The sequence below is a fragment of the Engraulis encrasicolus genome, chromosome 4 (genome assembly GCF_034702125.1).
Source record: "Engraulis encrasicolus isolate BLACKSEA-1 chromosome 4, IST_EnEncr_1.0, whole genome shotgun sequence".
Classification (NCBI taxonomy): domain Eukaryota; kingdom Metazoa; phylum Chordata; class Actinopteri; order Clupeiformes; family Engraulidae; genus Engraulis; species Engraulis encrasicolus.
In genome coordinates this window covers 13,731,012-13,758,822 of record NC_085860.1, presented here as the reverse complement: position 1 = coordinate 13,758,822, position 27,811 = coordinate 13,731,012, and the positions used below count along the sequence as shown (strand labels likewise).

Here is a 27,811-nt window from a genome sequence, read left to right as displayed (position 1 = left end):
GGTGAACCAGGTGTCCCGCGTGCTTGGCAGGGTTAGGAAAGTTGTCACGTTCTTCCACAAGAGTACGACAGCCGCCGCTGTGTTATGTGACAAACAGAAAATGCTTCAGTTGCCATCGCACAAGCTGGTACAGGATGTCACCACCAGGTGGAACTCAAGCCACGACATGCTGGAGCGGTACCTAGAACAACAGGCTGCCGTTTTCGCCGCATTCACAGATGGAAGCGTTAAAAAAAATATCAAAGACATTGTCACTCTGTCTGATGCAGACGTGAAGCTGGCAGAGGATGTGGTTCAGGTGCTCAAACCACTGAAGACAGTGACGACCTTGATGAGCACTGAACAGACGGCCACACTGTCAATGATTCTACCACTGAAGGACAGGATTATGACAACAATGAAGCACACTGGCTCTGACACTGCAACGGTGAAAGAAATGAAGACGGCAATTACAAAAGATTTCCAGGACCGCTACCCACAGACAGATGAGGCCCTGACCCAGATAGCAAGCTTACATTGAATCGATGTAGAATCAGCATTCCATTGCCGACGCTAAACCATTGAAACAACATCAGATGTCGATGTTGATTTAGCATCAGTTTGCACCCTCGACTAACATTGAAACTATGTTGATTTTGTAACTATGGATCCGCGCAACTTCAACTGTATTTCGATACGTGCCTATATTGAAACAACATTGAAATTTCAACGTAACTAAAAATCAATGAGCTTTCAATGTTATTTCAAAGGCTACCAGAATGATCTGGCTCATATATCCTTCTTTATCTACAGCCAGGATCCACATTTTAATAATATAAAATAATAAATATGAAACACAAGATGTTTATTAAGAAAGATGTTTATTATTTGGATTATTTTAATTAGGCCTACTGTCACCGCGACCGGCACCTCCAGCTCTGTCCGGCGCATAGGGCCTAGCGCAGCCATTTCTGCACAGCTTGTGTAAAAACAAGATCATCCATCCCACCAGACTGTTGAGCGAGGGCATCTGAAACACACAAAATATAGTTTTAATTAAAATGAATCTTAACAACACACATCGGTCCATAAAACTTTTCAAAATATATTGAAAGTCCCATATCGTGCAATTTCTGAAATAGGCTATTGTAGGCCTAATGGGTGTTATCACAACAGGTGTAGGCTACTCGTTTTGCGATATAGAGTAGACATCTGTTGTGATAACATCCATGATTACAATACTTACACATCTGTAGGAATACAGCAGGAAAAATATGGTATTGTGGGATGAATGTACCGTATCCTTACAGTTAGCAGGGCGTTCGTTGGAGTCTTCCTCCTAATCAAGGTCCCCGACCTCTGCTGCGTCTGTCTCCCTCCTCCTCCATCTCTGGCCATCGGTCCTACTGGGCTTTTAGGTCGTTATGATTGTGATGGGCCAGGAAAGTCACAGCTGGAGGTCTCGTCGTGGTCATGGAAGGTCTAAAGCACATACACACAAGTTAAGTTTATTAGGCCTACGTTTTAAATGTGTGTTCCAGCAACTGACACCAGTACACGTAGGCTACTGCTAGCTACAGTTCACAGAATGGCTGCAGTAAAGCTCGCTAGCCGGCTAGCCTGTTTCATTCAGCTTGGGTTGCCGATCGTAGGTGATCGGAGGAAATCGGCCGTGACCGCACCAGGCGCTCTCGGAAAACGGTGGCCGTTTATGGATCGCGGACCGGGGACACTTACTGTGTAAAAGTATGAAAGTCTGCTTACCTGTAATTGTTCCTGTATCCGAGCGTGCGCCACTCTTTGTCTTGTCCCGTTCAGCAACGACCGATAACTTCAATCTTTCCCGGTAAACTATATATCGATGGCCTTTCGATCATACGTGATTACCAAATATCAATGATACATCAATCATAATAAGGACGACCATGAATCAATGTTGTTTCAATATCATTGCTGTCAACTTTATTTTAGGTCGGGTTACATCGGTTTAACAATGGTGATTCAACATCTATTTTGCATCAATATTTCAATGTCGACCATTCTGATGATTCAGATGGAAAATCAATATCTATTCAATGTCAGCTTGCTATCTGGGGAGTGACTTCCTCCATGTGAGCACTGCACTTGACCCACGCTTCAAATCCCTACCCTTCCTGGATGAGACCACCACAACATCAATCTTCAACAGCCTGACAGAAAAAATTCTGGAACAGTTTTCACACACTGCTCAGGTACTTACTTATAAATAAATATTTGTTTATTTAACGTTTAGTAAACATGTTTTAATTTAATTTAATTTTAATTAATTTTATTTTATTTTAATATCAATGAGTGCATATTTGCCTAATGATCAAATCAGCATGATACATCTGTAAAGACAGTGCTGTGAAGTTGTCTTGCATTATGGGATGGTTTCATAATTATTGCCTACTTTGATATTTTATGTAAGACCATATTGTTACCTTCGCCAGAAGGTTATGTTTTGCCCGCCGTGTATTTATTTGTCAATATGTCTGTTTGTCTGTTTGTACTTCGTCTAACTCAGTCAAAACTGAGCCGATTTTTATGAAATTTTGTGGGATGATTGGTAATGACCCAAGCAAGAATCGATTAGTTTTTGGGAGTGATTGGGTCAAAGGTCAAGGTCAAAATGTTTGTTTGTACTTCGTATAACTCAGACAGAACTGAGCCGATTTTTATGAAATTTAGTGGGATGATTGGTCATGACCCAAGGAACAATTGATTAGTTTTTGGGAGTGATTGGGTCAAAGGTCAAGGTCAAGTCACGAAAAGGTCAAAAACGTACATTGAGCCGATTGTTATGAAATTCAGTGGGATGATTGGTCATGACCCAAGGAACAATCGATTACTTTTTGGGAGTGATTGGGTCAAAGGTCAAGGTCACGAAAAGGTCAAAAACGTAAATTGAGCCGATTTGTATGAAATTTAGTGGGGTGATTGGTCATGACCCAAGGAACAATCGATTACTTTTTGGGAGTGATTGGGTCAAAGGTCAAAGTCACGAAAGGTCAAAAACGTTTTTCTTTGCCAAGCACTATATGCCAGAAGAACGTGTGCATGCTGAATTGAATAAGAGGTCAAGACTGGGCCAAAAATGTAATATTACAATATTCTGGTCCAATTTAAATGAAACTAACACCAAAATTTGGAGAATGTCATGTCCCACACTTTGAAGATGGCCAGAAAAAAATAAGTGGCGTAGGCGAAGGTTTGCGCTCTACCGAGTGCCCATTCTAGTTTTTCTATTGATTTGTTTTAGGCCCAGAGTGTCAGGCAGGAGGAGAGAGATGATGAGAGAGCGGAGAGCTCCACAAGCAGTTCCAGTGCCCGTGCCAGTACCAGCGCCAGCACCAGTCCACCGCCAGCAAAAAAGGCGCCAATGGCTGAACTGTTCGGAGACTGGTTTCCTACTGATCAAGGGACATCATCATCCAAGCGTTTCCCTCAGGTGGTGGAGGAGGAGGTACAACATTACAGATCTGTGCAAAGCCTCTCAGTGGAGTCAGACCCACTTGTGTGGTGGAGAGACCATGAAAAACAGTTTCCCCACTTATCCAAACTAGCCAAGCGTTTTCTTGGTATACCTGCCACATCTGTCCCAAGTGAGAGAGTCTTCTCAACTGCTGGAGACATCGTCACAGCCCAAAGAGCATGCCTCTCACTGGACAATGTTGACATCATGGTGTTTTTGAAGAAGAATTTCAAAATCTCCTAAATCAAACAATCTGGTTTGGTGATGGACGTTGTTATTTCACTTTCTTATTTGATTTGTTCAGTGTACTAGGCACTAGGGTGACCTGGTTCCTCGGATTGTAAGGGAATTTTAATTTAATTGCACTTTGTTCTAGATAAATGTTATTTGTTTACTTTTACAGTCTGCTACCTCAGAAAATGTAAGTTATTTGGTTATTTAATGTTTATGAAGCTTGTTTCCCTTATATTTTTAAGCTATGTTCAAGCCTACTTTTTCATTGTGATGCTTTTTTAAAGTTTGTTGAATGTTTTTCTACAGCATTGCTTTGAGTAATAAAACCTCAATATTGGGTTATAAATTCTTTCTTCATTTTTTATCGCTCATACTTATTCTAATGTGAATTAGAAAATATATTTTAAAAATCGAGAGGTAAGAAAATACTAATAATAATAATATCGTGGGGTGTATCGAACCGTGGGTTGAAAATCGTGATACAAACCGAATCGTGAGGTAGGTGTATCGTTACAGCCCTAATAAACACCCGTCGTGCGGCACAGCAAAGAAAGTGAAGAGGGGTCCACCACCAAGGTCTGCCTGCCGGTTGCCTCACTCCAACCACACCTGTCCAAAATATAGAAGAGAGAAAAGGGGCTTGAGACACAGGATCGAGTACAGTGTATAGGCTATGTCAATTCAGTACAGACTAATGCATTCCACTCTACTTAACTTCGCTATGGCAATGCTGCTCGCGGAGACACTGCGCCGAAGGAGTGCAGCCACCCTGGTTGAAGGAATAAAGTAGACCAATGTTAAGTAACCACCACTGAACATACACGCTCGCACACACGCACACACACCACACACAGACAGACAGACACCCACTGGGCCTGGAGAAGCCAGTCTCCCCAATGTAGTTAGGCTGCTGCAATCTGAGGAACAAACCTCAGAAGACCCAGTCAGGTCAGGTCCAACAAAATGAATCCCCCAAACCAACGGAAAACAAAAAGAAACAAAAACAAAAGAAAACAGAATGTCTTCAGTTAAATTTGATAAGACAACAGAAATAATACAACAGAAACAGGCGAGGGGTATGCCTCTCACGAATCCCCCACGTCCACAAAATAATCACAAAATAGGGTGTTGCACATTGCCACCTATGCAACCACAAAATAAATCAAATCAAAACTTAAACACAAAATAGCCTATGCGGTCAGCGGTGTTGCCGCGAGTGCAGGTAGTCAGCAGGTGAGATTGCGCATTGCTGGGGGTCTGCCTGCGTCGATAGAACCCGACCACAGTAGCCCACGACCTGTCGCGCCAGTGGAAAGCAGTAGGCCTAACCCAAAAGGGGACTATGTTCCCAAACAGAGCAGAAGCCTGTGATGCCGCTGAGTCACCCTAGTTGCTGGTCACTCCCCGCCCTGTAAACATGGGGTATAACAATTAAGCCGACGGATACAGCAATTTTAACAATAGGGATTACCAGCATCATGTATAGGCTACATACCGAGTGGTTATGCTGCGCACGTAGCCTCAATCTGATTCGTGATGGCGCAAGGATCTCCGTAGCAGAAGCTAAAAATAATTAAGACAGAGTTTGACCCATATTTACAGGTAACAAAGCGGCCTACTGTCAGCGTAATAAAAAGATCACTTATCCTACCTTGCACACGCTTCGCGCACTACTCGGAGGACTTCAGTGCTCCAGCCACAAGCCGAGCCACGAGCAATTACAGCAGGAGAGACTGCACGACAGGAGAGCGCACATTAGAGGCAAATCAAAGAACCCTCCCCGAAGGCAAGGCCCTATAGCGAAAAGAATGCTCCTTACCTGTACGAGTCAACGCACTCGCTTACAGCTAGAAGCACCAGCTAGAGTGTCCTCCCCGACATCAACAACACAACCCCCGGTCAGTGGTGGAACGGAAGGAAGCGAAAGGGCTTCCGTGTCTCACTGCAGTCTAATTATGGGAAGTTGGAGTCCGCCCCGTCATCAAGCAAACCCTGCTCCTCCAATCAATGTAAATTGCGGGAAATGGGTGATAGAATGCAATTCCACCCGCTACATAAATATCAATCTGGCACATAGTCAGACCCTTTATCACAAACGTGAAGAAGCGTCCAGTTCTTGTCATCACGCTCGCCTTTCCAAGTGCCTTTCCATTAGCCTACGCACTATTCCAACAGGCTATGCAGTTGCATAATGTCCATTTTTTAACTTGTTGTAGCCTATGATGTAGTTTGGAGTTATTGTAGAACAAGGCATAGCCTACAAAGCAAGGAAAACGAGAAGGATCACCGCACACTGGTGGCCTTTTTTAATTAGTGAACAACGCATTTTATAATGACAACTAGGGTCTACATGTAGCATATTTCCATGTAGCCTATGCTTATTGGAGTTAAATCAAAATATACTTTTCATTCCGTCATGTGTGGAGATACGTGAATGGTTAAATATTTTGCATTCATGCGAGATGCTGCTTTTGGTGTGGGTTCAAATCCCGATGGTAATCAAACAGGGTTCTTTTATTGGCGCCGCTTTGATTGATCGGAGCTCGTGAAACATGATTGTGGAATGTGGAATTTCCTAAGCCTATTTGGACAATATTTTCCCCCCATATTTGAACACTGTGTTGGTGTGGGTTTTTTTCTGTTCGTAACATGACTAGACATTTTGGTGTAGTATGGGTCAGAGGCTTGTGCACTTGGTGGCAGTAATCGATTGATGTTGCTTGAACTCTGCCTGAACCCGCCCAAAACCACGAGCAAGAGTGACGTGCATCCCAAAACAAAGGTGAACTAGCTAACCATGCTATTCGTTCCAAATCCGACAGTAGTACTGACGAACAGCCCCTACTTCGTTTTGCAGCAACACCTGAGTCGTTCGCTTCAGCACTGGACGAACGACTAACTACATTACTTGTAAACATTGGGACTTTGTAAGTCTGAACGAAGTGTTCCAGAAACAGTTTTGTCGCACCTGAGTCGTTAGTTGCTAAGTTAGTTAGCAACGAAGGTTTCGAGAATGGTAGCCCAGATCTCGTGTTGATCAAGCATTTTTATGCTTGGTTGCGACCGTGCCTATTGAGCAAGCTCCTGACCTACTGTCCTACTGTGTGTAGCTGAGCCGAAGACGTTGCGTCACCAGTAGGGCGGAGCCCGGCTACATTAAGGTCGTTCATGATGCCGTTTTTTCAGCCAGGCAGCAAATTTGCAAGGCAGCGAGCATGCTCACTGTGTCCGCGTGAAGCATCCTGGTTAGAATTTCCGTTCACGACGCAGTTTAAGGGAGTGACCTCTGCGCGGCAGTTGTGTCACATGGCGTTAAACCATCGCGAGAACAAAGTTTTGTCAAGCAGCCACCCAGTACCACAAGAGCAACTGCGTTGGCATGGGACTTCCTCCATGATGTGAGGAATCTGACGTGATCGGTGTTCATAGCTTATGTGATTCATGTGCGTGTAGTTGAACGTGCTTCATTTTCTACATGCTGAAATGCATTTCATGCTCAAATGCAGCATACTCAGAGTGGTATCATCCATATGTATGGTCGCACAACCCACTTGCAACAGTAAAAAAGAGAAACAAACCACCCTGTCGCCAGATGCTCCATCTTCACCGCGTTAGGAATGTATGCCGTTGGTTACAAAACCAGTACTATTCCATTGGCCACCGGCTCGACGGTTAGAGTAGTGGTTGCGCGCCTGACTTCCATTTGTGATGTCCCCGGTTCAAAACATCGAAATCGAAACACAGGAAGTCTTTAGTTGCTGATGGTGAATGTGGAAACACATCTGTTGCGAGTGACTTATGCTGTCTTTTATGTATGAAAGTGCACGAAACAGAGTGGCCTTTGTGGTTGGCGCGCCATAGTAAAGTTACATATTGAACACCTGGGTTCAATCCCCACGAGATGGGTTGGCGGTCTTATATCATTTTAAAACTGTCCTATCTGAATGACGACTTGGGTCCCAAAACACAAAATGAAAAGCCCATAGTGAGTACTAATTAACTGAATTATTACACGAAACTGAAGCCAAATCATCACTAAATTGACGAAGAGTCGAACCCTGATTCACCGGGTGTTAACCTGTATCTCTACCTCAAGACCATCAGGTTCCTCTACAGATGGCAGAGAGGGACTCGCATATTTTAACCATGAGACAACGTCGGTAAGCGCGTCATGGAATTAGCGCCGTGATAATTTCATTCCACGAGAGGGCGACCTGGTGCACCCGCTGTCAAAAACCTTCTATCATAGAAGACTCGATTGACAAATAAGATGAAAGTGAGGTACTGTCTCGTCTTCCTACTGTCTCGTCGGACTTTACGCCACAGCTTACATTTCTACCATAGAAGACTCAATAGACAAAAATTAAATGAAATGTATTTATTGATACACAGGGAGGCAACGTTTCTCTTTGGCGCAGGTCCCCGACCTGCAGAATATCATTTGTAAACCGGGGGGCTCATATCCTGCCGATGATGAGGCAGGGGCGAAGCCAACCCCCATTACAGGACAGGGACCAACTGGTGACGATGGCTCATAGGGATAAGGCTGAAGGAGGCTGAAGCGGACCAGGGAAACAGGACATCGGGAGATGTAGGTTGAAAGAGATGGGATCCAAGGAGACAAAGGTTGCAGAAGATGCAGTCCGGGGAGACTGGGTTGAAGGAGACGGGGTCCAAGGAGATGGAGGTTGAAGGAGATGGGGTCCAAGGAGACAGAGGTTGAAGGAGACTGGGTCCAGGAAATGGAGGTTGAAGGGGATGGAGGTGGGGCGTCGGCGTCTGCTTACGCTGAGTAGCAAAGAGCGGAAACAGACAAAAACTTTTTAAAACCAAGGAGTAGACATTCTATTGGCTGAAAGCTGAGGATAAGCGAGTGACGTGGCGGGATTCCCCAACCGGGAGCTATGATTGGATAATTAAGGGCAGTGATGAGTGTGAGTTACTGTCTCGTCTTCCTAGCAGAACTTAACGCCACAGGCATACATTTCTTTGCCGCTGTTCAAATCTCGTCATAGTCTTCCGGTCTGGATGTGTCCAGCTTGGCTGCGATGCAGTTATCCCCGCCTTTTGAAGACCAAGCAGATCACGTTTTGATCAAACATTTTCCAGCGTGGTTGTGTCCGAGCCTATTGTCACCACCTGTGTGTGTGGGTTTTTTTTTTTTTTAGCCTTAATGCTTTAACCAACATGGCTTAAAGGTGCACTGTGTAATATTTTTTGCTGTTTATTTCCAGGATTCATGCTGCTCATTTCTGAATGGTTTATTTGCAAAACGGTGTATCTCCATTTTGTAGAATGTTGGGAAATTGTCATTTTTGTATTGGGCATTCCATTGAATTGCATTGGTTAAAAAAAGTATGTTCTCAAAATATTTGAATGGTAAGAATTCACACATAGATAGGACCTGAACAGTCATTTCCAATAATAAAATGCAAAAGCCAAAAAATGGAGATACACCGTTTTGCAAATTAAGCCATGTTACCTTTCTCATGAATACTTACTACCACCATCAATTTCTAAGTACTTATTATAACTGGGAAAATGGCACATTTCATACATGAAAAGGGGAATTTCCATAAATAGCCATTTTTAGCTGCAAAACTCACTGTAGGCCTACTTTGATAATACTAGTTCATTACTTAATAAACAATCATGAAAAGATCCAATTTGGCAGTTGATAGCACAGTTTCAATGAGCTGCATAGTTGCAGTAGTGTTGTGTCGTAAGAAACACACATAGCTGTACTTTTATTAAACCAAGTGAAAGTATGAGAGCATTACAGGAGCGTGGCATCATCTCCAGCACTGTAGTTCTACTCTGGTGATCTTACTGTATCCAACTCATGTATTAGTAGGCACATGCTCCACCTAGTGGACGGGTTGAATATGACACATTGCATATACCACAAGTAGCCTACCTACTCTGGCCACCATCTTACACAGTGCACCAGCCACTTCAAGTGGGTACATGTGGTCAGGGCCGCTGACAGCTGGGCCCGGTACACAGTCATCTAAAAGGGTGCCCCTCACCCAATACATGCAATGCAATGAGGACCCAATTCTAGGGGGCCCTTCTCTCTGCCTCTCTCTGGGACAACTGACCCCTTTGTCCCACCCTGTCGGCTTCCCTGCTTGTGGTCATATCCACAGGTTTGTTCACCTAATAGCTGATGGCTACTCTTGTCTGCTTTTGTAGGCAGTTTATCGTTTGTCACTTCAAAGTTCCTGAGGGGGGCAGTACAACACATTTCTTTGTAACTTCCACTGTTTTCACAATGTGATATAGGCCTACTGTATTTGTATTGAAAGATGTATTTCTGTACTGGAAAGCAATAGTACAGTAACAGGGTAATAATACAGTAACAGGGTACAGAACAGCAGTGTAGGCTTGCTTTTGCTTTTGCGGCAACCACACTGATTTTATTTTGACACTCCTTGGTTTGTGCCACTGCTGTGGCACACTTGTGGACGACTGTTTCTGATGGGCTATAATGAGGGCAACTGCAAGAGTGTTGAACAAGCCAACGATGTGCAGAGCAATTACCATCAATACCCAGTGGAGACATAATGGTGGGAATGTTTACATTTAGCAGCTGTCATCAAGCGGATTTAAAGGACCAGTTCAGTCAATTTCAATATGCTGCTGTATTGCTCATGCTACCCTTGACTTGTCAGTACCCGGTGATGCCACATTTTTCGGCTAAGCCCTTTCTGAGATATGAGCTATTCTAATGTGGGCAGCGTTTGTTTACATTTTTTTTTTTTTAAATGAACATAGGCCTACTCCAAATATTTTCCCAAAAGGTACTGCTGTTTGAGGAAGAACCATACAAGTCCACATTTTCAAATTTTGAACATAGGCCTATGTTTTTTTAATTTGCAGTTTGAACATTACTTTTTTTTTAAGTCAGAAAACAAAAGCTTCTTAATTATAATAATATAAGATTTTTTAATGTCAATGTTAAAAAGAAGACAATCCGCACACTTCAGGTCTATTTTTGTGCAAAGAAGCTTTACTTGACTTGCAAGCTTTCGGTCCTTAGACCTTCATCAGGCAGAGTGCATACAAACAGTGCTTGTGGTTAATATACATGATGATGTAGGCCTATATTAACCACAAGCACTGTTTGTATGCACTCTGCCTGATGAAGGTCTAAGGACCGAAAGCTTGCAAGTCAAGTAAAGCTTCTTTGCACAAAAATAGTCCTGAAGTGTGCGGATTGTCTTCTTTTTATACTGAAATTTCTACTGAATCCTGCACCTTCTAAACAGATGAGCGGTGGCATCACAACTTAATGTCATTGTTAAAAATCAAATGTTGCCAGGTATTTACAATTCTGGACATTTACATTTTTTTTGGACTTGTATGGTTCTTCGTCTCAGGGTTTCAATTGTCTGTTAATGTTGTATAACCTTTCGGATGTTTTTGGGAATAAATAAAAACGTTTTTTTGGAAATGTAAACAAAGCGCTGCCCCCATTACAATGACCAATATCTCGGAAAAGGCTGAAGACAAAAAAAAAACTCAGGTACTTACATGTTGAAATTGACTGAATTGGTCCTTTAATGCTACATAGTTTGTGATAAAGTGGCTTACCCTGCTGTACACGAGCATTGCTGCTATTGTATTGTATTGCCCCGGGGGGGGGAAAAACTATATGAATCGCTTGCCACGTTGGGACTCTGCGCTGGTTGGATCAAGTTTGAGGTGGGCTTGTTAAATGGGTTTTTAATGTTTAGAGCAAAAACTCTCTACCTCATTAGGTAGCGTCAGCGTAATGGATGCAGTAACAGGGGTAACAGCCTATGTGATATACCGGTAGGCTACTAGTAGGCCTATTGTAGGTAGGCCTACTACACCATACATTTACTTTTAAGTTTGACACCTCTGCCAGTGTTTTGTTTTCTTCTTCTTTTTTTCCCCACCAAGCATTCATCAAGTAGCCTAGGTTATTTTTTCAGCATGCTGTGCTGTAGATGCGCAGCTGTCCACGGCCACCCTAGCTTTTCGCCGCCAGTAATAACATACCTGCCAGCCGACCTAATAAAAGGCTACAATAGATATAGCAACAGTCTACGGGTAGCAACTGTCGACAGCGCGACCCCAAGTTGAAGTTGTGTCGGCATGCAACATTATCTCCCTGCAGCGGTAACATCTGCGCCCTCCTAGTGACGCAACATCTTCGGCGGCGTTGCTTCAAATCGAATCGTGATTTGACTGTAGGCTATGTGTGATGTCATAATCGATTCGCTACCATGATTGTTATTCTGTAGCTACAGAATAGAATGTTCATGTCAAGAAATGTCAACACATCAGTTTTGAACGCAGGCCTAATGGCGAACGTTACTAGTTTAGAGGAAAGCTTTTCCATTGTTGATGAGATTTGGATTCCACACAGTTACACTGGCATATCCCTGACCTCTACATTCTGATTGTGTATTTTAAGGTGAGTGTGTTCATTATTGTTATTTATTTGGGTTTTTGGGGTCTTTATTATAACAGCTAGCTGAAAGATGGCTTTAATTGTTCAGGCAGAATAGAATTTACTGTGCTTGAGCTCACGTGTGGCCTCAACGGCTCAGCAGAAAGCAGTGTGTTGCAGTAGGCCTACAGGGTGTTCATGTGATGCTTGAATAATAGCACCACTTTATGTGCATAATGAAGCGCTATTGCAAATATTATTTTCCCGAGATTATGCTACAATATTTTTTCTAATCACTATAATAATGTTCTTAACCCAATAGCCCAATTCCTGTTTATTCCTGTAGACTAAATAAAAAAGAACATCCCATGAAAACTGCATGTTAAGATGGTTGGTTGTAAGGATGTTTGGTTGTAAGGACCTATGGTCTACTTAAAGTGGGACAACACGTTTCCTAAAGTGCATCTGGGTGGTGTATATTAAAAGGTCTCTGTGAAGGTGAAATATTTGTCCGAAATGTTATCTGCCATGCTTTAAGACATAAGTTATCAGCTACACATTTAAAAAAATATCCGTACTTATTAATTATGACAGCCATGGTTCGAACCCATTGCACACAATTGGTTCAACATGGCAGCTCTTTTTGAGGAAAGTGCTTGGGGTTTTTGGACTCGGAAGTTGCATTGATGACCAGTCAAGTCAAGTCAAGTGTAGGCCTACTTAATCGTCAAAAAAATCTATTTTAGAGGGTTAGCACACAGAGGTTTGAATAAGACGTCTGACATACTGTTTGACAATAAATACACAACCACACACATAGCAGCAGAAGTAATCAGTGGTCATACTAGTAAAGTGAAATGTGTAGATCTGTTGGCCTATACAAGGTGCAAGAGTAAAGTGCCAGTGGCATGGTGAAAGAAATGTTCATGTAATGTCCGTCCTCCAGTGACCTTGGAATGTTCATGTGGTTTTCTTCAGTGTGTTGATGAGTCTGATGGCTTGTGGAAAGAAACTGTTACTCAGTCTGCTTGTGCGAGACCGCAGGTTGCTGCGGTACTGCTTCCCTGATGGTAGAAGGGAGAACAGTTTGTGTGCTGGATGAGTTGTGTCTTTCACTATATTTGAATGAATACACCTTTATTGCCCTGAAGGGAATTTGTCTTGCCTTTTGGGAGTACAATAAACATTTGGACAGACAATTACACAAAGACAAGACAGTACACAAAGACAAGACTAGAAAGTAGATTAAAATAAAAAGTAAAAAAATAAATCATATATACAATTACTGTATTAAAGTAATTCTGTCTGAACTTAACTTGTCCTCAATAGCTGCAGGGGGCTGATGGGATTGTGTTGAGTTGATGGGATGGGAGACAGAGGCTAGAACTGAGATCAGAAAACCAGAACCTGTATTCATTTGTACTGTATACACACACACACTCAAGTGCATGGCTAAGAGGCATGGTTTGAAAGTGTGGGATTGCCAGGTGGTATGAAACAGCGCTTGGTGACACTGTGATGTAAGCTATGTATTTAGCTGATGAAATCGCACCTCAAAGTGTAGACCCGAACTTATACTCAAGTGTCACAGTGAAATGTTGTGGTAGAGTAGAGCAACTACTGATAGATCACTTGTAGAGGCTGATCATATTTATGGCTCTACTATAGGGCTTTCAGGCCGACCAGAACGGAGCCGGTGCCCGCACCAGCTACGTTCGGCACTAAAGTGCTTCTGCGAACCACTGAACATTTTCCGCACGTGACTGTGTTACCCGGATGAACCTGCTGACGGCCACGCTGTCGTCACGGTTCGCAGAGAAAAACCTAGTATTTTGCGGTTCGCATTGCGAACCAACTTTCCGGTTCGCGAACGCAAATGTCTGTGGCGTGAACACGACGGCCAGTTCGTGATTAGGTGCGGGAATGGGCTCGAGCATGGTTCTCAGTCGGCCTGAACGCGCTACTAGTGACACATGTTATTGGGGTTTGTTATGACACTTATCCAACAGAGGAGGGCAGTGTTTAACTGATGAACTATTGAACATGTGCTATCTCAAAGTCAGATCATGGCAAGGCGGCTACAATCAACACTGCAGAGATCTGACAGTGACCTTACAGAAGAAAGCGCCAGACGGCAGAGGAAAGAAGGATCAGATGCCAAACCTTTCAGGCACATACTGACAGAAGATACTCAAGTTGAGAGTGCCTGCAATTCAAGGTAGAATAATTTGTGAGACAGCACAAAACAAGTTTTAAACCCCTTAATGCACGCTGTACCTCCAGTGGCAAGCTATAATAGTCATTAAAAAGTTAACTACCATACTGCAATACTATGACATAACACAGGGCCTTACACTACGACTTGGTCATTGCCATTCTGGTAACAGCAAATTTATTACACTGTGCCTTAATGGGTTAATATCAAACATGCTTTAGATCCATTTGAGCATTCTTATTTCCTTTGCATGTTCTGTTTTTAATGGGATTATTTATCTCTTCCAATTTACAGTGCTCAGAGTTTAAGTACCACCTGTAGAGGTCGGAATGATGGATTGGCCCGTACACATGCCTATAGGGAAAGTCCCGACGACGACCCAAAATACGACCACCTGCCAAAGCCCCCCAAGCATCATCTGGCCAGGAGCCAGCAGAAGTGTAAGCGCAAGGTCAGAGGTCACCAGTCAGAAGGTGGCTGTAATCAGGTGAGTCATGAGCAAGTGGTGGGTTTTCAGGAAGCTGAAGGAGTCGACACAGTCAATCATGTGGACATGGAGGTGGAGCCCCATTCGAACAGCGATGGAGAGTCTACAGGTTGCTGGGGGGGTTTCAAAAAAACACTGTGTTGCTGCTTCCGTAGACGGGCAACCAAGCAGAGGAACAAGCAGGAGAGGAGAGAAGAAGAGCAGAAGAGCCAAGAAGATAATTACCTAATCCTGAAAGAGGAGAGGTTAAGGGAGTATGTACGAGACCAGCGGCAGAGGACACTAAACCAGATGAGGAGGAGGAGGAGAGATATGGAGGAAGTCAGAGATGAAAGGAAGAAGGCAGAGCGGGTAGTTGTGATGAGAGAAAGACAAAAAGAAAAAAGGCTGAAAAATCAACAGCAATTGGCGAAACAGAAAATGCAAGAAGACATAGCAGTAGATCAGCTGACCTCTGAAGACATAGAGGAGCAGAGGAGACTCTTAGAGCGGGAAAGGAGTCTTGTTCTTAGGATTGAGAGTCTGGAAGAGAGGAAGACATTTAACAGAAGCATGTACAGTGAGGCACAAATAATGGAGCTAATAGGAAGGCTGAGACGACCCCAACACCAGGAAACATACCAGGAGAGGCTGAGCAAGTTGGAGAAAATTGTAGATGTTATAGAGAGGGGCAGGTGTCAGGAGCCATGGCAAGACACGCTAAAGCTGATGGAGCAAAGATTGGAGATGGAGGAGGAGTTGGGAGCAAAGCTGTGTGAAGAAAGATGGAGGACAATGCTGGAGGAATGGGAGGAGAGGAAGTGTAAAATGGAGGAGGAATGGCAGGAAACAATGCGAGAGCTAGAGAGGGAAAAGGAAAAAACACAGCAACTGTTGAAAGTGCAGCAAGAGCAGCATGTCCACACAATGGCAGAGGCTCAGGCCTATGAAGAGGTCAATAAAGCCAACGATGGAAATGAAAGTATGTCAGACAATGGAGAAAAGAAGAATGAAGATGGCATGGACTGGTGTACAAACCTCAAGGAAGAAAATCAACAGAAAGACATGCTAACGCAGCTCATGGAGCAAAGCATGCTAATGGAGCACCAATTTGAGATGGAGAGGGAGTCGGAAGCAAAGCTGTTTGAAGAAAGATGGAGGAAACTTGAGGAGGAATGGGAGGAGAGGAAGTGTAAAATAGATGAGGAACGCCAGGGGGAATTGCTGGAAGCAATGCGAGAGCTAGAGAGGGAAAAAGAAAAAACACAGCAACTGTTGAAACTGCAGCAAGAGCAGCATGTCCACCCAATGGCGGAGGCTCAGACCTATGCTGAAGAGACAGAAGCAGAAAATACAGACAATGAACACGAAACAGCAGAGTGGGGTGAGAAGAAGACACACGAGATAAAGGAATATGTTAGAGGCCGTGGTGAAGACGTTACCAAAATAAGAGAGGCACCTGTAGGACACGAGAGAGCAGAGGGGGATAATGAGAGAGATACCAAACAGGTGGTGGACCAGAAGAGGGATAACATGGAAATAAGAGATGCAACTCTAGGTTTACTTCAGCACAGTCATCTAGAAGACAATCATGATGTGGCATGCGAACTGGAGGCATTGAATGAAAGGGCAGAAGACTTTCAGTTAAACCCAGAGACAGAGAAGGAACAACCAATTCAGCACATGGCAGACCAGAATGAACTCCAGCAAAATCCACAGGCACAAGGGGATTGCAGAAATGATGTTACTACTGTCAAAGAAGGAAATAAATGTACAAATTATGCACAAAGTACTATTCATGCGAAGATAAAGAAAACTGAAGGCACGTTGGCTGAAGCAGAGACAAAGAAGTCTTTAAAGATAGATGATGGACAGGAAACATTTCCCATTGACAAAAGTCAAGATACGAACCATGCAGTGAGCTTTGAAAATGATGGCATGGGATTAAAAGACAGTGGAGAAGACAGAGAAATTGACAAGCAGCAGGTGAAGGGATGTCAACCAATGGTTGGATTTCTTGAGGATGTTGACAATAAAAATGAAAGTTTGTCAAAGAATGGGAAAAAGGAAAGTGAAGATTGGTGGAGTGAGATTAAACGCAGAAAGGAGAATGAGAGAGATAAGAAACAGGCAGTGGACCAGAAGAAGGATGACACGGATTGGTTTACAAAACTCAGGGAAGAAAAGCAAAAGAAAACATTAAATGAAGAGGTCAATAAAGATATAAAACAGGCAGTGGACCAGAAGAAGGATGACACGGATTGGTTTACAAAACTCAGGGAAGAAAAGCAAAAGAAAACATTAAATGAGGAGGTCAATAAAGATATAAAACAGGCAGTGGACCAGAAGAAGGATGACACGGATTGGTTTACAAAACTCAGGGAAGAAAAGCAAAAGAAAAAGCTCAATGAAGAGATGAATATATCAAACACTAAACGGGCAGTGGACCAGAAGAAGGATGACACGGATTGGTTTACAAAACTCAAGGAAGAAAAGCAAAGGAAAACATTAAATGAAGAGGTGAATATAGCAAACACTAAACAGGCAATGGACCAGAAGAGTGGGGATATGGATTGGTTTACAAAAATCAAGGAAGAAAAGCAAAAGAAAGAGTTAAATGAAGTAGTGAATAAAGCAAACACTAAGCAGGCAATGGACCAGGAGAAGGATGACACGGATTGGTTTACAAAACTCAGGGAAGAACAGCAAAAGAAAACATTAAATGAAGAGGTCAATCAAGCAAACACTAAACAGGCAATGGACCAGAAGAGTGGGGATATGGATTGGTTTACAAAACTCAAGGAAGAAAATCAAAAGAAAAAGCTCAATGAAGAGGTGAATATATCAAACACTAAACAGGCAGTGGACCAGAAGAAGGATGACACGGATTGGTTTACAAAACTCAAGGAAGACAAGAAAAGGAAAACATTAAATGAAGAGGTGAATATAGCAAACACTAAACAGGCAATGGACCAGAAGAGTGGGGATATGGATTGGTTTACAAAACTCAAGGAAGAAAAGCAAAAGAAAGAGTTAAATGAAGTAGTGAATAAAGCAAACACTAAACAGGCAATGGACCAGGAGAAGGATGACACGGATTGGTTTACAAAACTCAGGGAAGAAAAGCAAAAGAAAACATTAAATGAAGAGGTCAATCAAGCAAACACTAAACAGGCAATGGACCAGAAGAGTGGGGATATGGATTGGTTTACAAAACTCAAGGAAGAAAATCAAAAGAAAAAGCTCAATGAAGAGGTGAATATATCAAACACTAAACAGGCAGTGGACCAGGAGAAGGATGACACGGATTGGTTTACAAAACTCAGGGAAGAAAAGCAAAAGAAGACATTAAATGAAGAGGTCAATAAAGATACAAAACAGGCAGTGGACCAGAAGAAGGATGACACGGATTGGTTTACAAAACTCAAGGAAGACAAGCAAAGGAAAACATTAAATGAAGAGGTGAATATAGCAAACACTAAACAGGCAATGGACCAGAAGAGTGGGGATATGGATTGGTTTACAAAACTCAAGGAAGAAAAGCAAAAGAAAGAGTTAAATGAAGTAGTGAATAAAGCAAACACTAAACAGGCAATGGACCAGGAGAAGGATGACACGGATTGGTTTACAAAACTCAGGGAAGAAAAGCAAAAGAAAACATTAAATGAAGAGGTCAATCAAGCAAACACTAAACAGGCAATGGACCAGAAGAGTGGGGATATGGATTGGTTTACAAAACTCAAGAAAGAAAATCAAAAGAAAAAGCTCAATGAAGAGGTGAATATATCAAACACTAAACAGGCAGTGGACCAGGAGAAGGATGACACGGATTGGTTCACAAAACTCAGGGAAGAAAAGCAAAAGAAGACATTAAATGAAGAGGTCAATAAAGATACAAAACAGGCAGTGGACCAGAAGAAGGATGACACGGATTGGTTTACAAAACTCAAGGAAGACAAGCAAAGGAAAACATTAAATAAAGAGGTGAATATAGCAAACACTAAACAGGCAATGGACCAGAAGAGTGGGGATATGGATTGGTTTACAAAACTCAAGGAAGAAAAGCAAAATAAAGAGTTAAATGAAGTAGTGAATAAAGCAAACACTAATCAGGCAATGGACCAGGAGAATGATGGCATGGATTGGTTCAAAAACCTCAAGCAAGAACGAGAGAAAAGGGTGAAAGAGGACGTGACTAAGGTAAGCGAGAAAAATGGAAGTTTGTCAAACAATGGAGGAAAAAAAAGTGAAGATTGGTGGAGTGAAATTAAACGCAGTAAGGAGAATGGGAAAGGTAGGACGAAGAGATGTCAACCAATGGTTGGATTTCTTGAGGATGTTGACAATAAAGATACAAAACAGGCAGTGGACCAGAAGAAGGATGACATGGCATGGTTTACAAAACTCAAGGAAGAACATCAAAAGAAAAAGTTAAATGAAGATGTGGGTAAATCAAACACTAAAGAGGCCAGAAGAACGGTGGACCAGAAGAAGGATGACATGGATTGGTTCAGAAACATCAAGCAAGAGCAAGAGAAAAGGGTGAAAGAGGAGGTGTATAAGGCAAACAGTAACAATGAAAGTTTGTCAAACAATGGAGGAAAGAATAGTGAAGATTGGTGGAGTGAAATTAAACGCAGTAAGGAGAATGGGAAAGGTAGGACAACGAGATGTCAACCAATGGCTGGATTTCTTGAGGATGTTGACGATACGAAACAGGCAGTGGACCAGAAGAAGGATGACATGGATTGGTTTACAAAACTCAAGGAACAAAATCAAAAGAAAAAATTAAATGAAGATGTGTGTAAATCAAACACTAAAGAGGCCAGAAGAACAGTGGACCAAAAGAGTGATGGCGATGGCTTGGATTGGTTCAGAGACCTCACACAAAAACCAAGACAAAAAAGTGGATGTTGACAATTAAGGCAGTGGACCAGGAGAAGGATGACAGGGATTGGTTCAGAAACCGCAAGCAAGAACAAGAGAAAAGTGTGAAAGAGGAGGTGAATAAGGCAAACGTTAAAAATGAAAGTTTGACAGACAACAGAGAAAAGAAGAGTGAAGATTGGTGGAGTGAAAATAAACGCAATGAGGAGAATGGGAAAGGTAGGACGAAGAGGTGTCAACCAATGGTTGAATTTCTTGAGGATGTTCACAATAAAGATACAAAACAGGCAGTGGACCAGAAGAAGGATGACATGGATTGGTTTACAAAACTCAAGTAAGAAAATCAACAGAAAAAGATCAATGAAGATGTGAGTAAATCAAACACTAAAGAGGCCAGAAGAACGGCGGACGAGAGGAGTGATGGCTTGGATTGGTTCAGAGACCTCAAGCAAGAAAAAGAGAAAAGAGTGAAAGAGGAGGTGAATAAGGCAAACATTAACAATGAAAGTTTGTCAAACAATGGAGGAAAGAAAACCAAAGATTGGTGGAGTGAAATTAAACGCAGAAAGGAGAATGAGAGAGCTAGAGCGAAGAGATGTCTTTGGATTTGCGAAGGTTGGATTTCTTGAGGATGTTGTTGACAATACCAAACAGGCAGTGGACCAGAAGAAGGACTCAAGGAAGAAATTCAAAAGAAAAAGTTCAATGAAGAGTTGAGTAAACATTAAAAAGGCCAGTGGATCAGAAGAGTGATGGCTTGGATTGGTTCAGAGACCTCACACAAAATAAAGACAAAAAAGTGGATGAAAAGGTGAGTGAATCAAACACTTAGAGGGACACTCCACCCAATTGCATTAGGCTTTCCATTGCTAGACACCCAGTCATACTTTTGAATGGTCGTGCAACACTCTCTCAATTCCCCAGGCAGGAGAGACAGGAGAAATCTGTATTCACCTCTTAACACTTCCTCCTACAATGATGTAAAAATCATCATTTTGCATCATTGTAGGAGGAAGTGGAAGAGAGGTGGATTTCTGTTGAGACTACAAGCCTTTTTCCCACCCTCTCAACCCCGCCCATAGGGGGTTGGACCTAATGCGCTAACAGACCAGATCAGTGTGCCAGTGCTTTTGAAATCACTGGCATTGAGGCTCCAGTAAGTCACTGGCAGAGCTGCCTGGGTGTGGCCTGTGGAACTTTAGCGTTGCAATGCATTATGGGGATTGTTGTCACAAATTTTTCTCGGCCAAGAAGGCACCAAATTAGAAATGTATGCTACTGTTCTACTACATATATGACCCACTTTCAATACATATTCATGTCTCCACTGGTGGAATGTCCCTCTAACGGAATGAGGGGATGGGTTTGCTGGGTGAATTTAACCAGAGAGTGTTTATGGGTAGTACGAGAGAGGAATCTCGCGACTTTTTCCGGGTGGTACTGTCCACTAAGTGGCGCCATCCAGACAGCTCAGAGGAGCGCCAAGGAGCGCAGAGGCTGTTGAAATGAATGGGGTCCCATGGAGCTCAACCACGATGCTGCCATTGCTTTGGGAGAGAATTGGTATTATCGTTTCATTTTATTTTTCCAAAAAGCAGGATACATTATCCTTTCAAACAGCACTTAGCTTGAATGTTTAAACTCACTGGATCTTTGTAAAATACGTCTTTATTGTCAATATGACGTCACGAGTGGCTTCACACACTGCGTTTGGATTGGTCGGCCGGCTGCATTGCTGTGATCACGACGGCCGTAAAGCAATTTTGTTAGCAAGATGCTAGCGGAGCCTGACTCATACATGCCAAAGCTGTAGGAAATCAGAAGGACATAACTCCCAGGTTATTGTACATTTCATTGAAATCCACATTGGTTTCTCAGAACTTACAGTAATATTGTCAAGTTTCAGCCGACACTGAACTGCAGGCACGGGTTGGAGGGCGAGATTCAACACTGTATGTAAACCCACTGTGATTTAACCAAAGGTGTTCAACTTCCTGTCCAACCCTCAAGGTCCTCCAAAATACTGTCAAAGTTAGCATGTATATTGGGCAGCTACCCACACCCCTTACCTTTTTGGGTAGCCTCTTAAAGTGATACTGTCACATTTTTTGGAAATGAGCTCATATTACACCTCCCCTTGATTTTAATGATTGATTTTTATTCTTCTCCAGTACTTTCAACCATTCTCTGAGTAAGCCTATGGCAGTGCAATTTTTACCTCCATGCTAGCAGTTAACATTGGGTCCTATGAAACACGCTGGCGGCTAGCTGGTCTCATAGGACTCAATGTTAACGGCTAGCTTGGAGGTAAAATTTGCACTGCCATACTCAAAGAACGGCAGAGAAAGGTAAAACACAATACTCTAACTCAAGGGGAGGTGTAATATGAACTTATTTCCAAAAATGAGACAGTATCACTTTAACGCACGCTGTTCCACCAGTGGAACACTGTAATAGTCACTGAAAAAAAAACTTCATGACCATAGTACTACACCTCAACAGTGCATAGGGCCTTTAGCGATACTACATTGTGACTTTGTCGTTGCCATTTTGGTAATAGCTAATTTGTAGCAGGGGCTGTGTCTTATGGCATGGTTTGGTCGAAATCCATCCACCTTTTCAAATTTTATCTCATAAACAAAATATGTGTAGTAGGCCTACACTATGCCTCAGGCACCTTCAGATACGGATGCTTAGTAATGAAACTGATACAGGCTTAATGCCTTCAATATGGTGGTTATATGGTTAACAACTAGGTGAGGCTTGATGTATCTGTACTAGCCTTGGCGAAAAGCAGACTGTTGACTCCGTCAATCAGTCAGGCTAAAGCCATGAGGAATCCGTCTCCGTGGAGGGTGGGAGATGGTCTGATCTTATTCTACCATTTAAATTAATTGTTGAGTTCCAAACTCAAATTAAAACGCATATTGTGCTTTATTAGCATGCCTGTTACGATATAGCGTCGCAAAAGCATATACAGTACATAACAAAACGAAAGCAGAGAGAGTAGAGAGAGAGAGGTTCCATTGGCCCATTGTTTGCGGGTTCTATTATTGGGGGGGAAATCCCCCTTTAGGCAGACCTAGGCAGACCTGAGGACTGTTCTATTCAATGCTAGGAGCATTATGACACGCCTCTTTAGGCAGACCGGAACCTGGTCGTGTTAGGTGCCCATAGAAACCTATTATGTTGGCATATCTCTATATACTTAAAGAATCTCTGACGAAAGTGTGAATATAGTTTTCTTAACCTTTTTTTCTTAACGCACCCCCTTACCGGTGCCCAAGACTAGCCGCGCACCTCCAACCCAAACTTCTAAATGTGCATTGGGGACAAAAAAAAAATATTTAAGTTATTAATTACAATAATTCTTCCTTGAGACATTAATCAAAACCTCAATGACTTTAAATGGGGACCAGAACATGTTTTAATATGGTTTTGATATGGCCTAATTATAACATTCCCAAGCAGAATTTTGGTCAAAACATTAACACAAACAAAATTCGCGGGTGAGTTCTACGTCACCACTCTCAACTGTTTGCTGATTGGCTAAACACTGAGAGAACCGAGCTCGAGGCTTTTGCCAGATGATGTGCGGAGCCAAAATCTTTGGGTGGAGTACATAGGATGGCGTCGCCATCTGTACTATCGCCATCTGTACTATCATGCCTCATATCTCATCAGTTGATTTTGTCAAATGAGCCAGTATTTTAGTATTTGGAAAGACCCAGCTATCATGTTCATAACGATCAGAAATCTTATTGTAAATTTGTACCAGGCAGATTTATACCAACAATAATTATTGTACCACTCATTGAACCACTCACTCAATAACATGGTCTTTGTATTGTTCGGTTATGGATATCGTATAGACTTCCAGATGTGTGCAGATTGGGAGGAACAGAAGAGGAAGAAGCTGTTGAACGCTGAGAAAAGATGCAGCTCGTGGCTGAACTGGGGAGCCAAAAAAGACAGAATAAGAGGAGGAAAAAGTTGGCCTGTCGTTTACGGAGGACATTGAAAGAATATCAGGTTAGTGTCTGAGGATCTTTTTCATGCTTGATTATACACTTTTATCTTCAGAGTGATAGTTGCTATCTTCTGCTATCATTTTTCATGAATACTTACCACCATCATAAAATTCTAAGCATTCATTATGACTTGGAAAATTGCACTTTTTATACATGAAAAGGTGGATCTTTCCATGTCTGCCATTTTGAATTTCCAGAAATAGAAGTTTTTGGCAGCAAAATTGACAGTACTTTAATGATACTAGTAAATATATGTCTATTATATACTTGTAAATATAAGTTTATTTGTAAATATTCATGAAAAGATCAAATTTGGGAATAGGCAACACAGTTTCAATGAATAGACCCGTTCAGAGTTGACGTCCTCATGAATGTGTGCGCATCGTTGATTCAAACACACCAGAGATATTGTAAGGATATTACGAGAGACTCCAATGTTCTGGGTGGTACTTCACTCTAGGGGGAGTGCAGACTCCATTCAGAAAGAACGGGCTGCTGCGCTCAGAGCCGTATCTCGACATTGTCCACTAGGAGAACTGCAGGCATGGGTAAAATAGGAAGTGGTGATTCTGTATGTAATACTGGGTGACAGTGCAGACACTAAATAGAGAAAAATTGCCATTCTGAAGCCTGTACGTTGATAAAAAATAGAGATTCCGAAAAGTACACGTGCTATTTTAAGAGGGAAGAGGCTGTTCCAGAAGCATAGGAGATGTTTGTTGTTACAAGACATTAAACTACTGACTGGACTGATGACAGCGCCAGGAATGCCCGTGTCTGTGGTGCCCACTGCATATCTGAAGTTAGCGCGAGCAACCGTTATCTTATTTTGGAAAAAAACACCTGTCGAGTCTCTGTACAAATGAACGGAGCATGGACGATTTTGAGGCAGCAGTGCGCAAACAGCCAAATTACGTCATGTTTACAAACTCTAAAGGGGTCTATAGCATAGTTGCAAATCTTGCAATACCAACTCTGTCCACAATCCCACACAGTGCGCCTTTAATGCTTCTTTCTGCTCTCTTCTGTCTGGGACGTGGGAAGTGTTGTGCCTGTAATCTGCTCTACAGTCTTGATTTTTATTTTGCTTTTTCAGCCCATGTGATGTTGCCATACCAGACCGTGGTGCCTATTCTGAGGATGCTCTCTATTAGTCCTCTGTAGGCCTGGGTGAGAGGGCAGGGGTTAAGCCCAGCCTTCCCAAGCATCCTTACAAAGTACAGCCTTTGCTGGGCTTTTTTCCTATAGCTTTAGTATAAATACGTAAGTCCAGCTCAGGTTTGATGTAATCTACCATCATCTACCATTTTTCACTTCAAAGATAGACACCATCCACAATCAGCTTGCATCCTTGCATCCACCTTGAAAAGGTGTGGCCCCAGCATCATTATTATTTTACAAATTTTTTATTTCCCAAATACTCCAAAATGAAGTTGTTTTCATGGCAAGCTGAGTCTGGACTCCGCCCATATCCATGACGTCAGGGTCGGCAGATGATGAGCGGTTGTCGTGCCGGAAGGGAAGATGGCGGATCATGAGGAGCAGCTCTCCGATGATGAGAAGGTAGGATCAACTGTTTATGACGGTCGTCTACTTAGTGGACGCAAACCCACTTTATCGTTGTGTCTCTTGAATCTGGTGGTGGCATGAATGATTTTGTCTGCTTCGTGTACCTTGCACAGTCAGTATTTACCAGGCCGATGCTAGCTTGCTTGCTCGTCTAACGTTAGTATTTTTAGCTCGGCAGCCACTGCCCAACTTCCGCTCATTTGAGAATCTGAATCGCCAGACTCCTTGTACGGTCCTAACTCTAAAATAGAAATCAAGCTGCTTGACACTTTTATTAGCTGATTTGCTTGGCCCCAAATGGGTAAAATGCGTGTTTGGTCAGTTATGCCTTTTGACAATCAATCTTTATTATTTGCTAACGCTAGCTACTCAAACACACAGTAGCCCGTTACCAGCCTGTTAGCCTGCATTAGCAAGACAGTCGTAGGCAAACACACCCATTCTGGTCGTGTGTTCTCCTGCAGGCGAACTAAACCAGAGGTGTTGTCGACACTTCTGGTAGGCGCTACCGTGAGTTGCACTCTAACTTTGGCACATTCAAGTGACAGTTCTAGTGCAGTAACAGACACTGAAACCACCAGCAACCTCAGCATTTACAAATGTGCCCGTAAGCCAGTTATGAAGTGGGCATTTCCTGCATTGGCCAGTGTTGTGTGCTGCTATCAGTACACAAGTTGATATGGATGCCAATTAACAGTTCTCTAACATGCATGTTTATGTTTATTATACAACTCCTCATTCGAACGAGGCCTCAGTGGTCTGGAACAGGTCCTGAGTGCAGTGAAAGATGTTATGTGCAGCAAGCAACTATATGCATAGATAGCATTTGTATCTTTGTGACAAAAAGCCCACAGCACTATCTGTATGACAGATGCAGGGGGAGACTTTCAAAACCCAAGCCTAGAGAATGAGGCGAAGAGCCCATGTCATGGTTGTCTGACAGAACATGCAACTGACACAATGAACCACTAAAAGAGAAATGTAATGAGCCAGTTAATGTCTGAGGTCAGGAAGAGGACCAAGGCCAGGAAATGTGGAATCCATGACCCTTTTTAACAAGAACTAAGAGCATGTAGGGTGGCCCCGTTGGCAGCAGAATGTGAGGGATTAAAGTAGGCCAATGTCTTGTTGTGGTTATGCCACGCCATCCACTGTTAACAAGAAGAGGAAATGTAGGCTGTTTATGAGCGCAAGAATGGCAGCTTTATTATTACCTTTTGTTGTTGTTGTTGGAGTACAAATTCGTGACTGGCATTATGGTTTGGGAATAAAGAGCAGCAGGTCTTGGAACAGCAAATTAGCATTTTCTTGTTTCTCTCGGTTTTTGCTGCATGTGAGCTACAATAGTAATGTCTTGTGCCATCTGGTGGACTTTGGGAGCAATGCTGGCAGAGTAGCGTTTCCCCCATATCCCCATATCGAGTGGTCTTTTAGTATTGCTCAGTGTGTGCAGCAGTGCATGAAACATGTCTGAGCAATATCACTCATTGCATTGTGTGAGTTCTTGCATCTCTCTGCATCACTTTTAAATGCCCACACAATCTGTTGATGCCAACCCACCATTTCCATTGTTTCAGTCACTTTCAATGTGAGGATAAAGGATTAATGTGCACCTTGTGATGGCACCATGAAATATATGGCAATGCTATGTCCACTTGAATTTACTCGAAAGGGATGTAGGATCCCTGATTTGTCTTAAGCTTGTTGAAGTTAGTTGGTGCTTTTGTGATCAGCGATTAGTAAATGGAGAAAACCAGACTACTTAACAGTGAAAGCATAGAATAGAATAGAGCAGAATACAATAAAATACAATACAATAGTCTTCATTGCTATGCCCGCATGAAATTTGTCTTTGGTCTCACTATGTAAAAACCTCCATGGATGGACATTTACTCCGTTGCTCAAAACATAAATTCATACATGGATCATTGCACTGTGTTTAGTGTCAAGTTGTCTCTGCAGTGCAGTGAGTGCTGCATACAGTCTGAAGGCCACTGTGGGACCAAGCGGCTTGCCAGCCCAGTGCTGAAGTCTTATCTCATCACAGAGGGCTTGATTAAGTTTCCACTTGGGAGCTGCAAAGTGCTTTTCCGGCATCTCGCACCTTGCAGCATGTCCATGGCAGTGCTAGTACTACTAGCCTAGTAGTGCAGACAGGCATCCTCCTCACTGTAGCATTTCTCAATCAGAACAACTGATTTCATTGCTGCATTAAGTCTGCATATAAATCTGCAAGTGTCTTGGCATCTTGTACTTCGCCTTGTACTTTAAAAAAAATGTGTAGAGTGAGTCACTGTCACAGGATTCAGGCTGGCAAATGGAATTGTTGTAGTTTAAGAAAGGAAAGTGAGGAAAGGGTTAAATAGTGGTAATGTATTTGTCAGAGCATGGCCCTTGTGTTACCACATCAGCAATTATGTGAAGAGCTGGCCTGTGTTTAATAATGTATTAATTCAGCACATAACACTGAAAGATTTTTTTTTTATTTTTTTAAACAATTCCAAATTGAATCGTG

The 27,811-nt window shown here is 42.6% G+C and overlaps 2 protein-coding genes across 2 annotated transcripts in view; both read left to right on the top strand.

Annotated features, from left to right (window-relative positions):
• The first annotated feature begins 12,049 nt into the window (after positions 1–12,049).
• LOC134447089 (trichohyalin-like) lies at positions 12,050–21,891 on the top strand. Its single transcript, XM_063196374.1, has 4 exons — positions 12,050–12,152; positions 14,188–14,346; positions 14,638–17,329; positions 21,868–21,891. The coding sequence occupies exons 2-4, from the start codon at positions 14,195–14,197 to the stop codon at positions 21,889–21,891; spliced, it is 2,868 nt and encodes a 955-aa protein (XP_063052444.1). The 5' UTR covers positions 12,050–12,152; positions 14,188–14,194.
• The window catches only part of LOC134447327 (F-actin-capping protein subunit alpha-2), a 20,846-nt gene continuing 13,431 nt past the window's right edge, over positions 20,397–27,811 (top strand). The window contains exons 1-3 of the mRNA XM_063196737.1: positions 20,397–20,507; positions 23,569–23,728; positions 25,161–25,290. Of these exons, the coding sequence (XP_063052807.1) occupies positions 25,252–25,290 (39 nt within the window). The 5' untranslated portion in view covers positions 20,397–20,507; positions 23,569–23,728; positions 25,161–25,251. The remainder of the gene's footprint in view (positions 20,508–23,568; positions 23,729–25,160; positions 25,291–27,811) is intronic.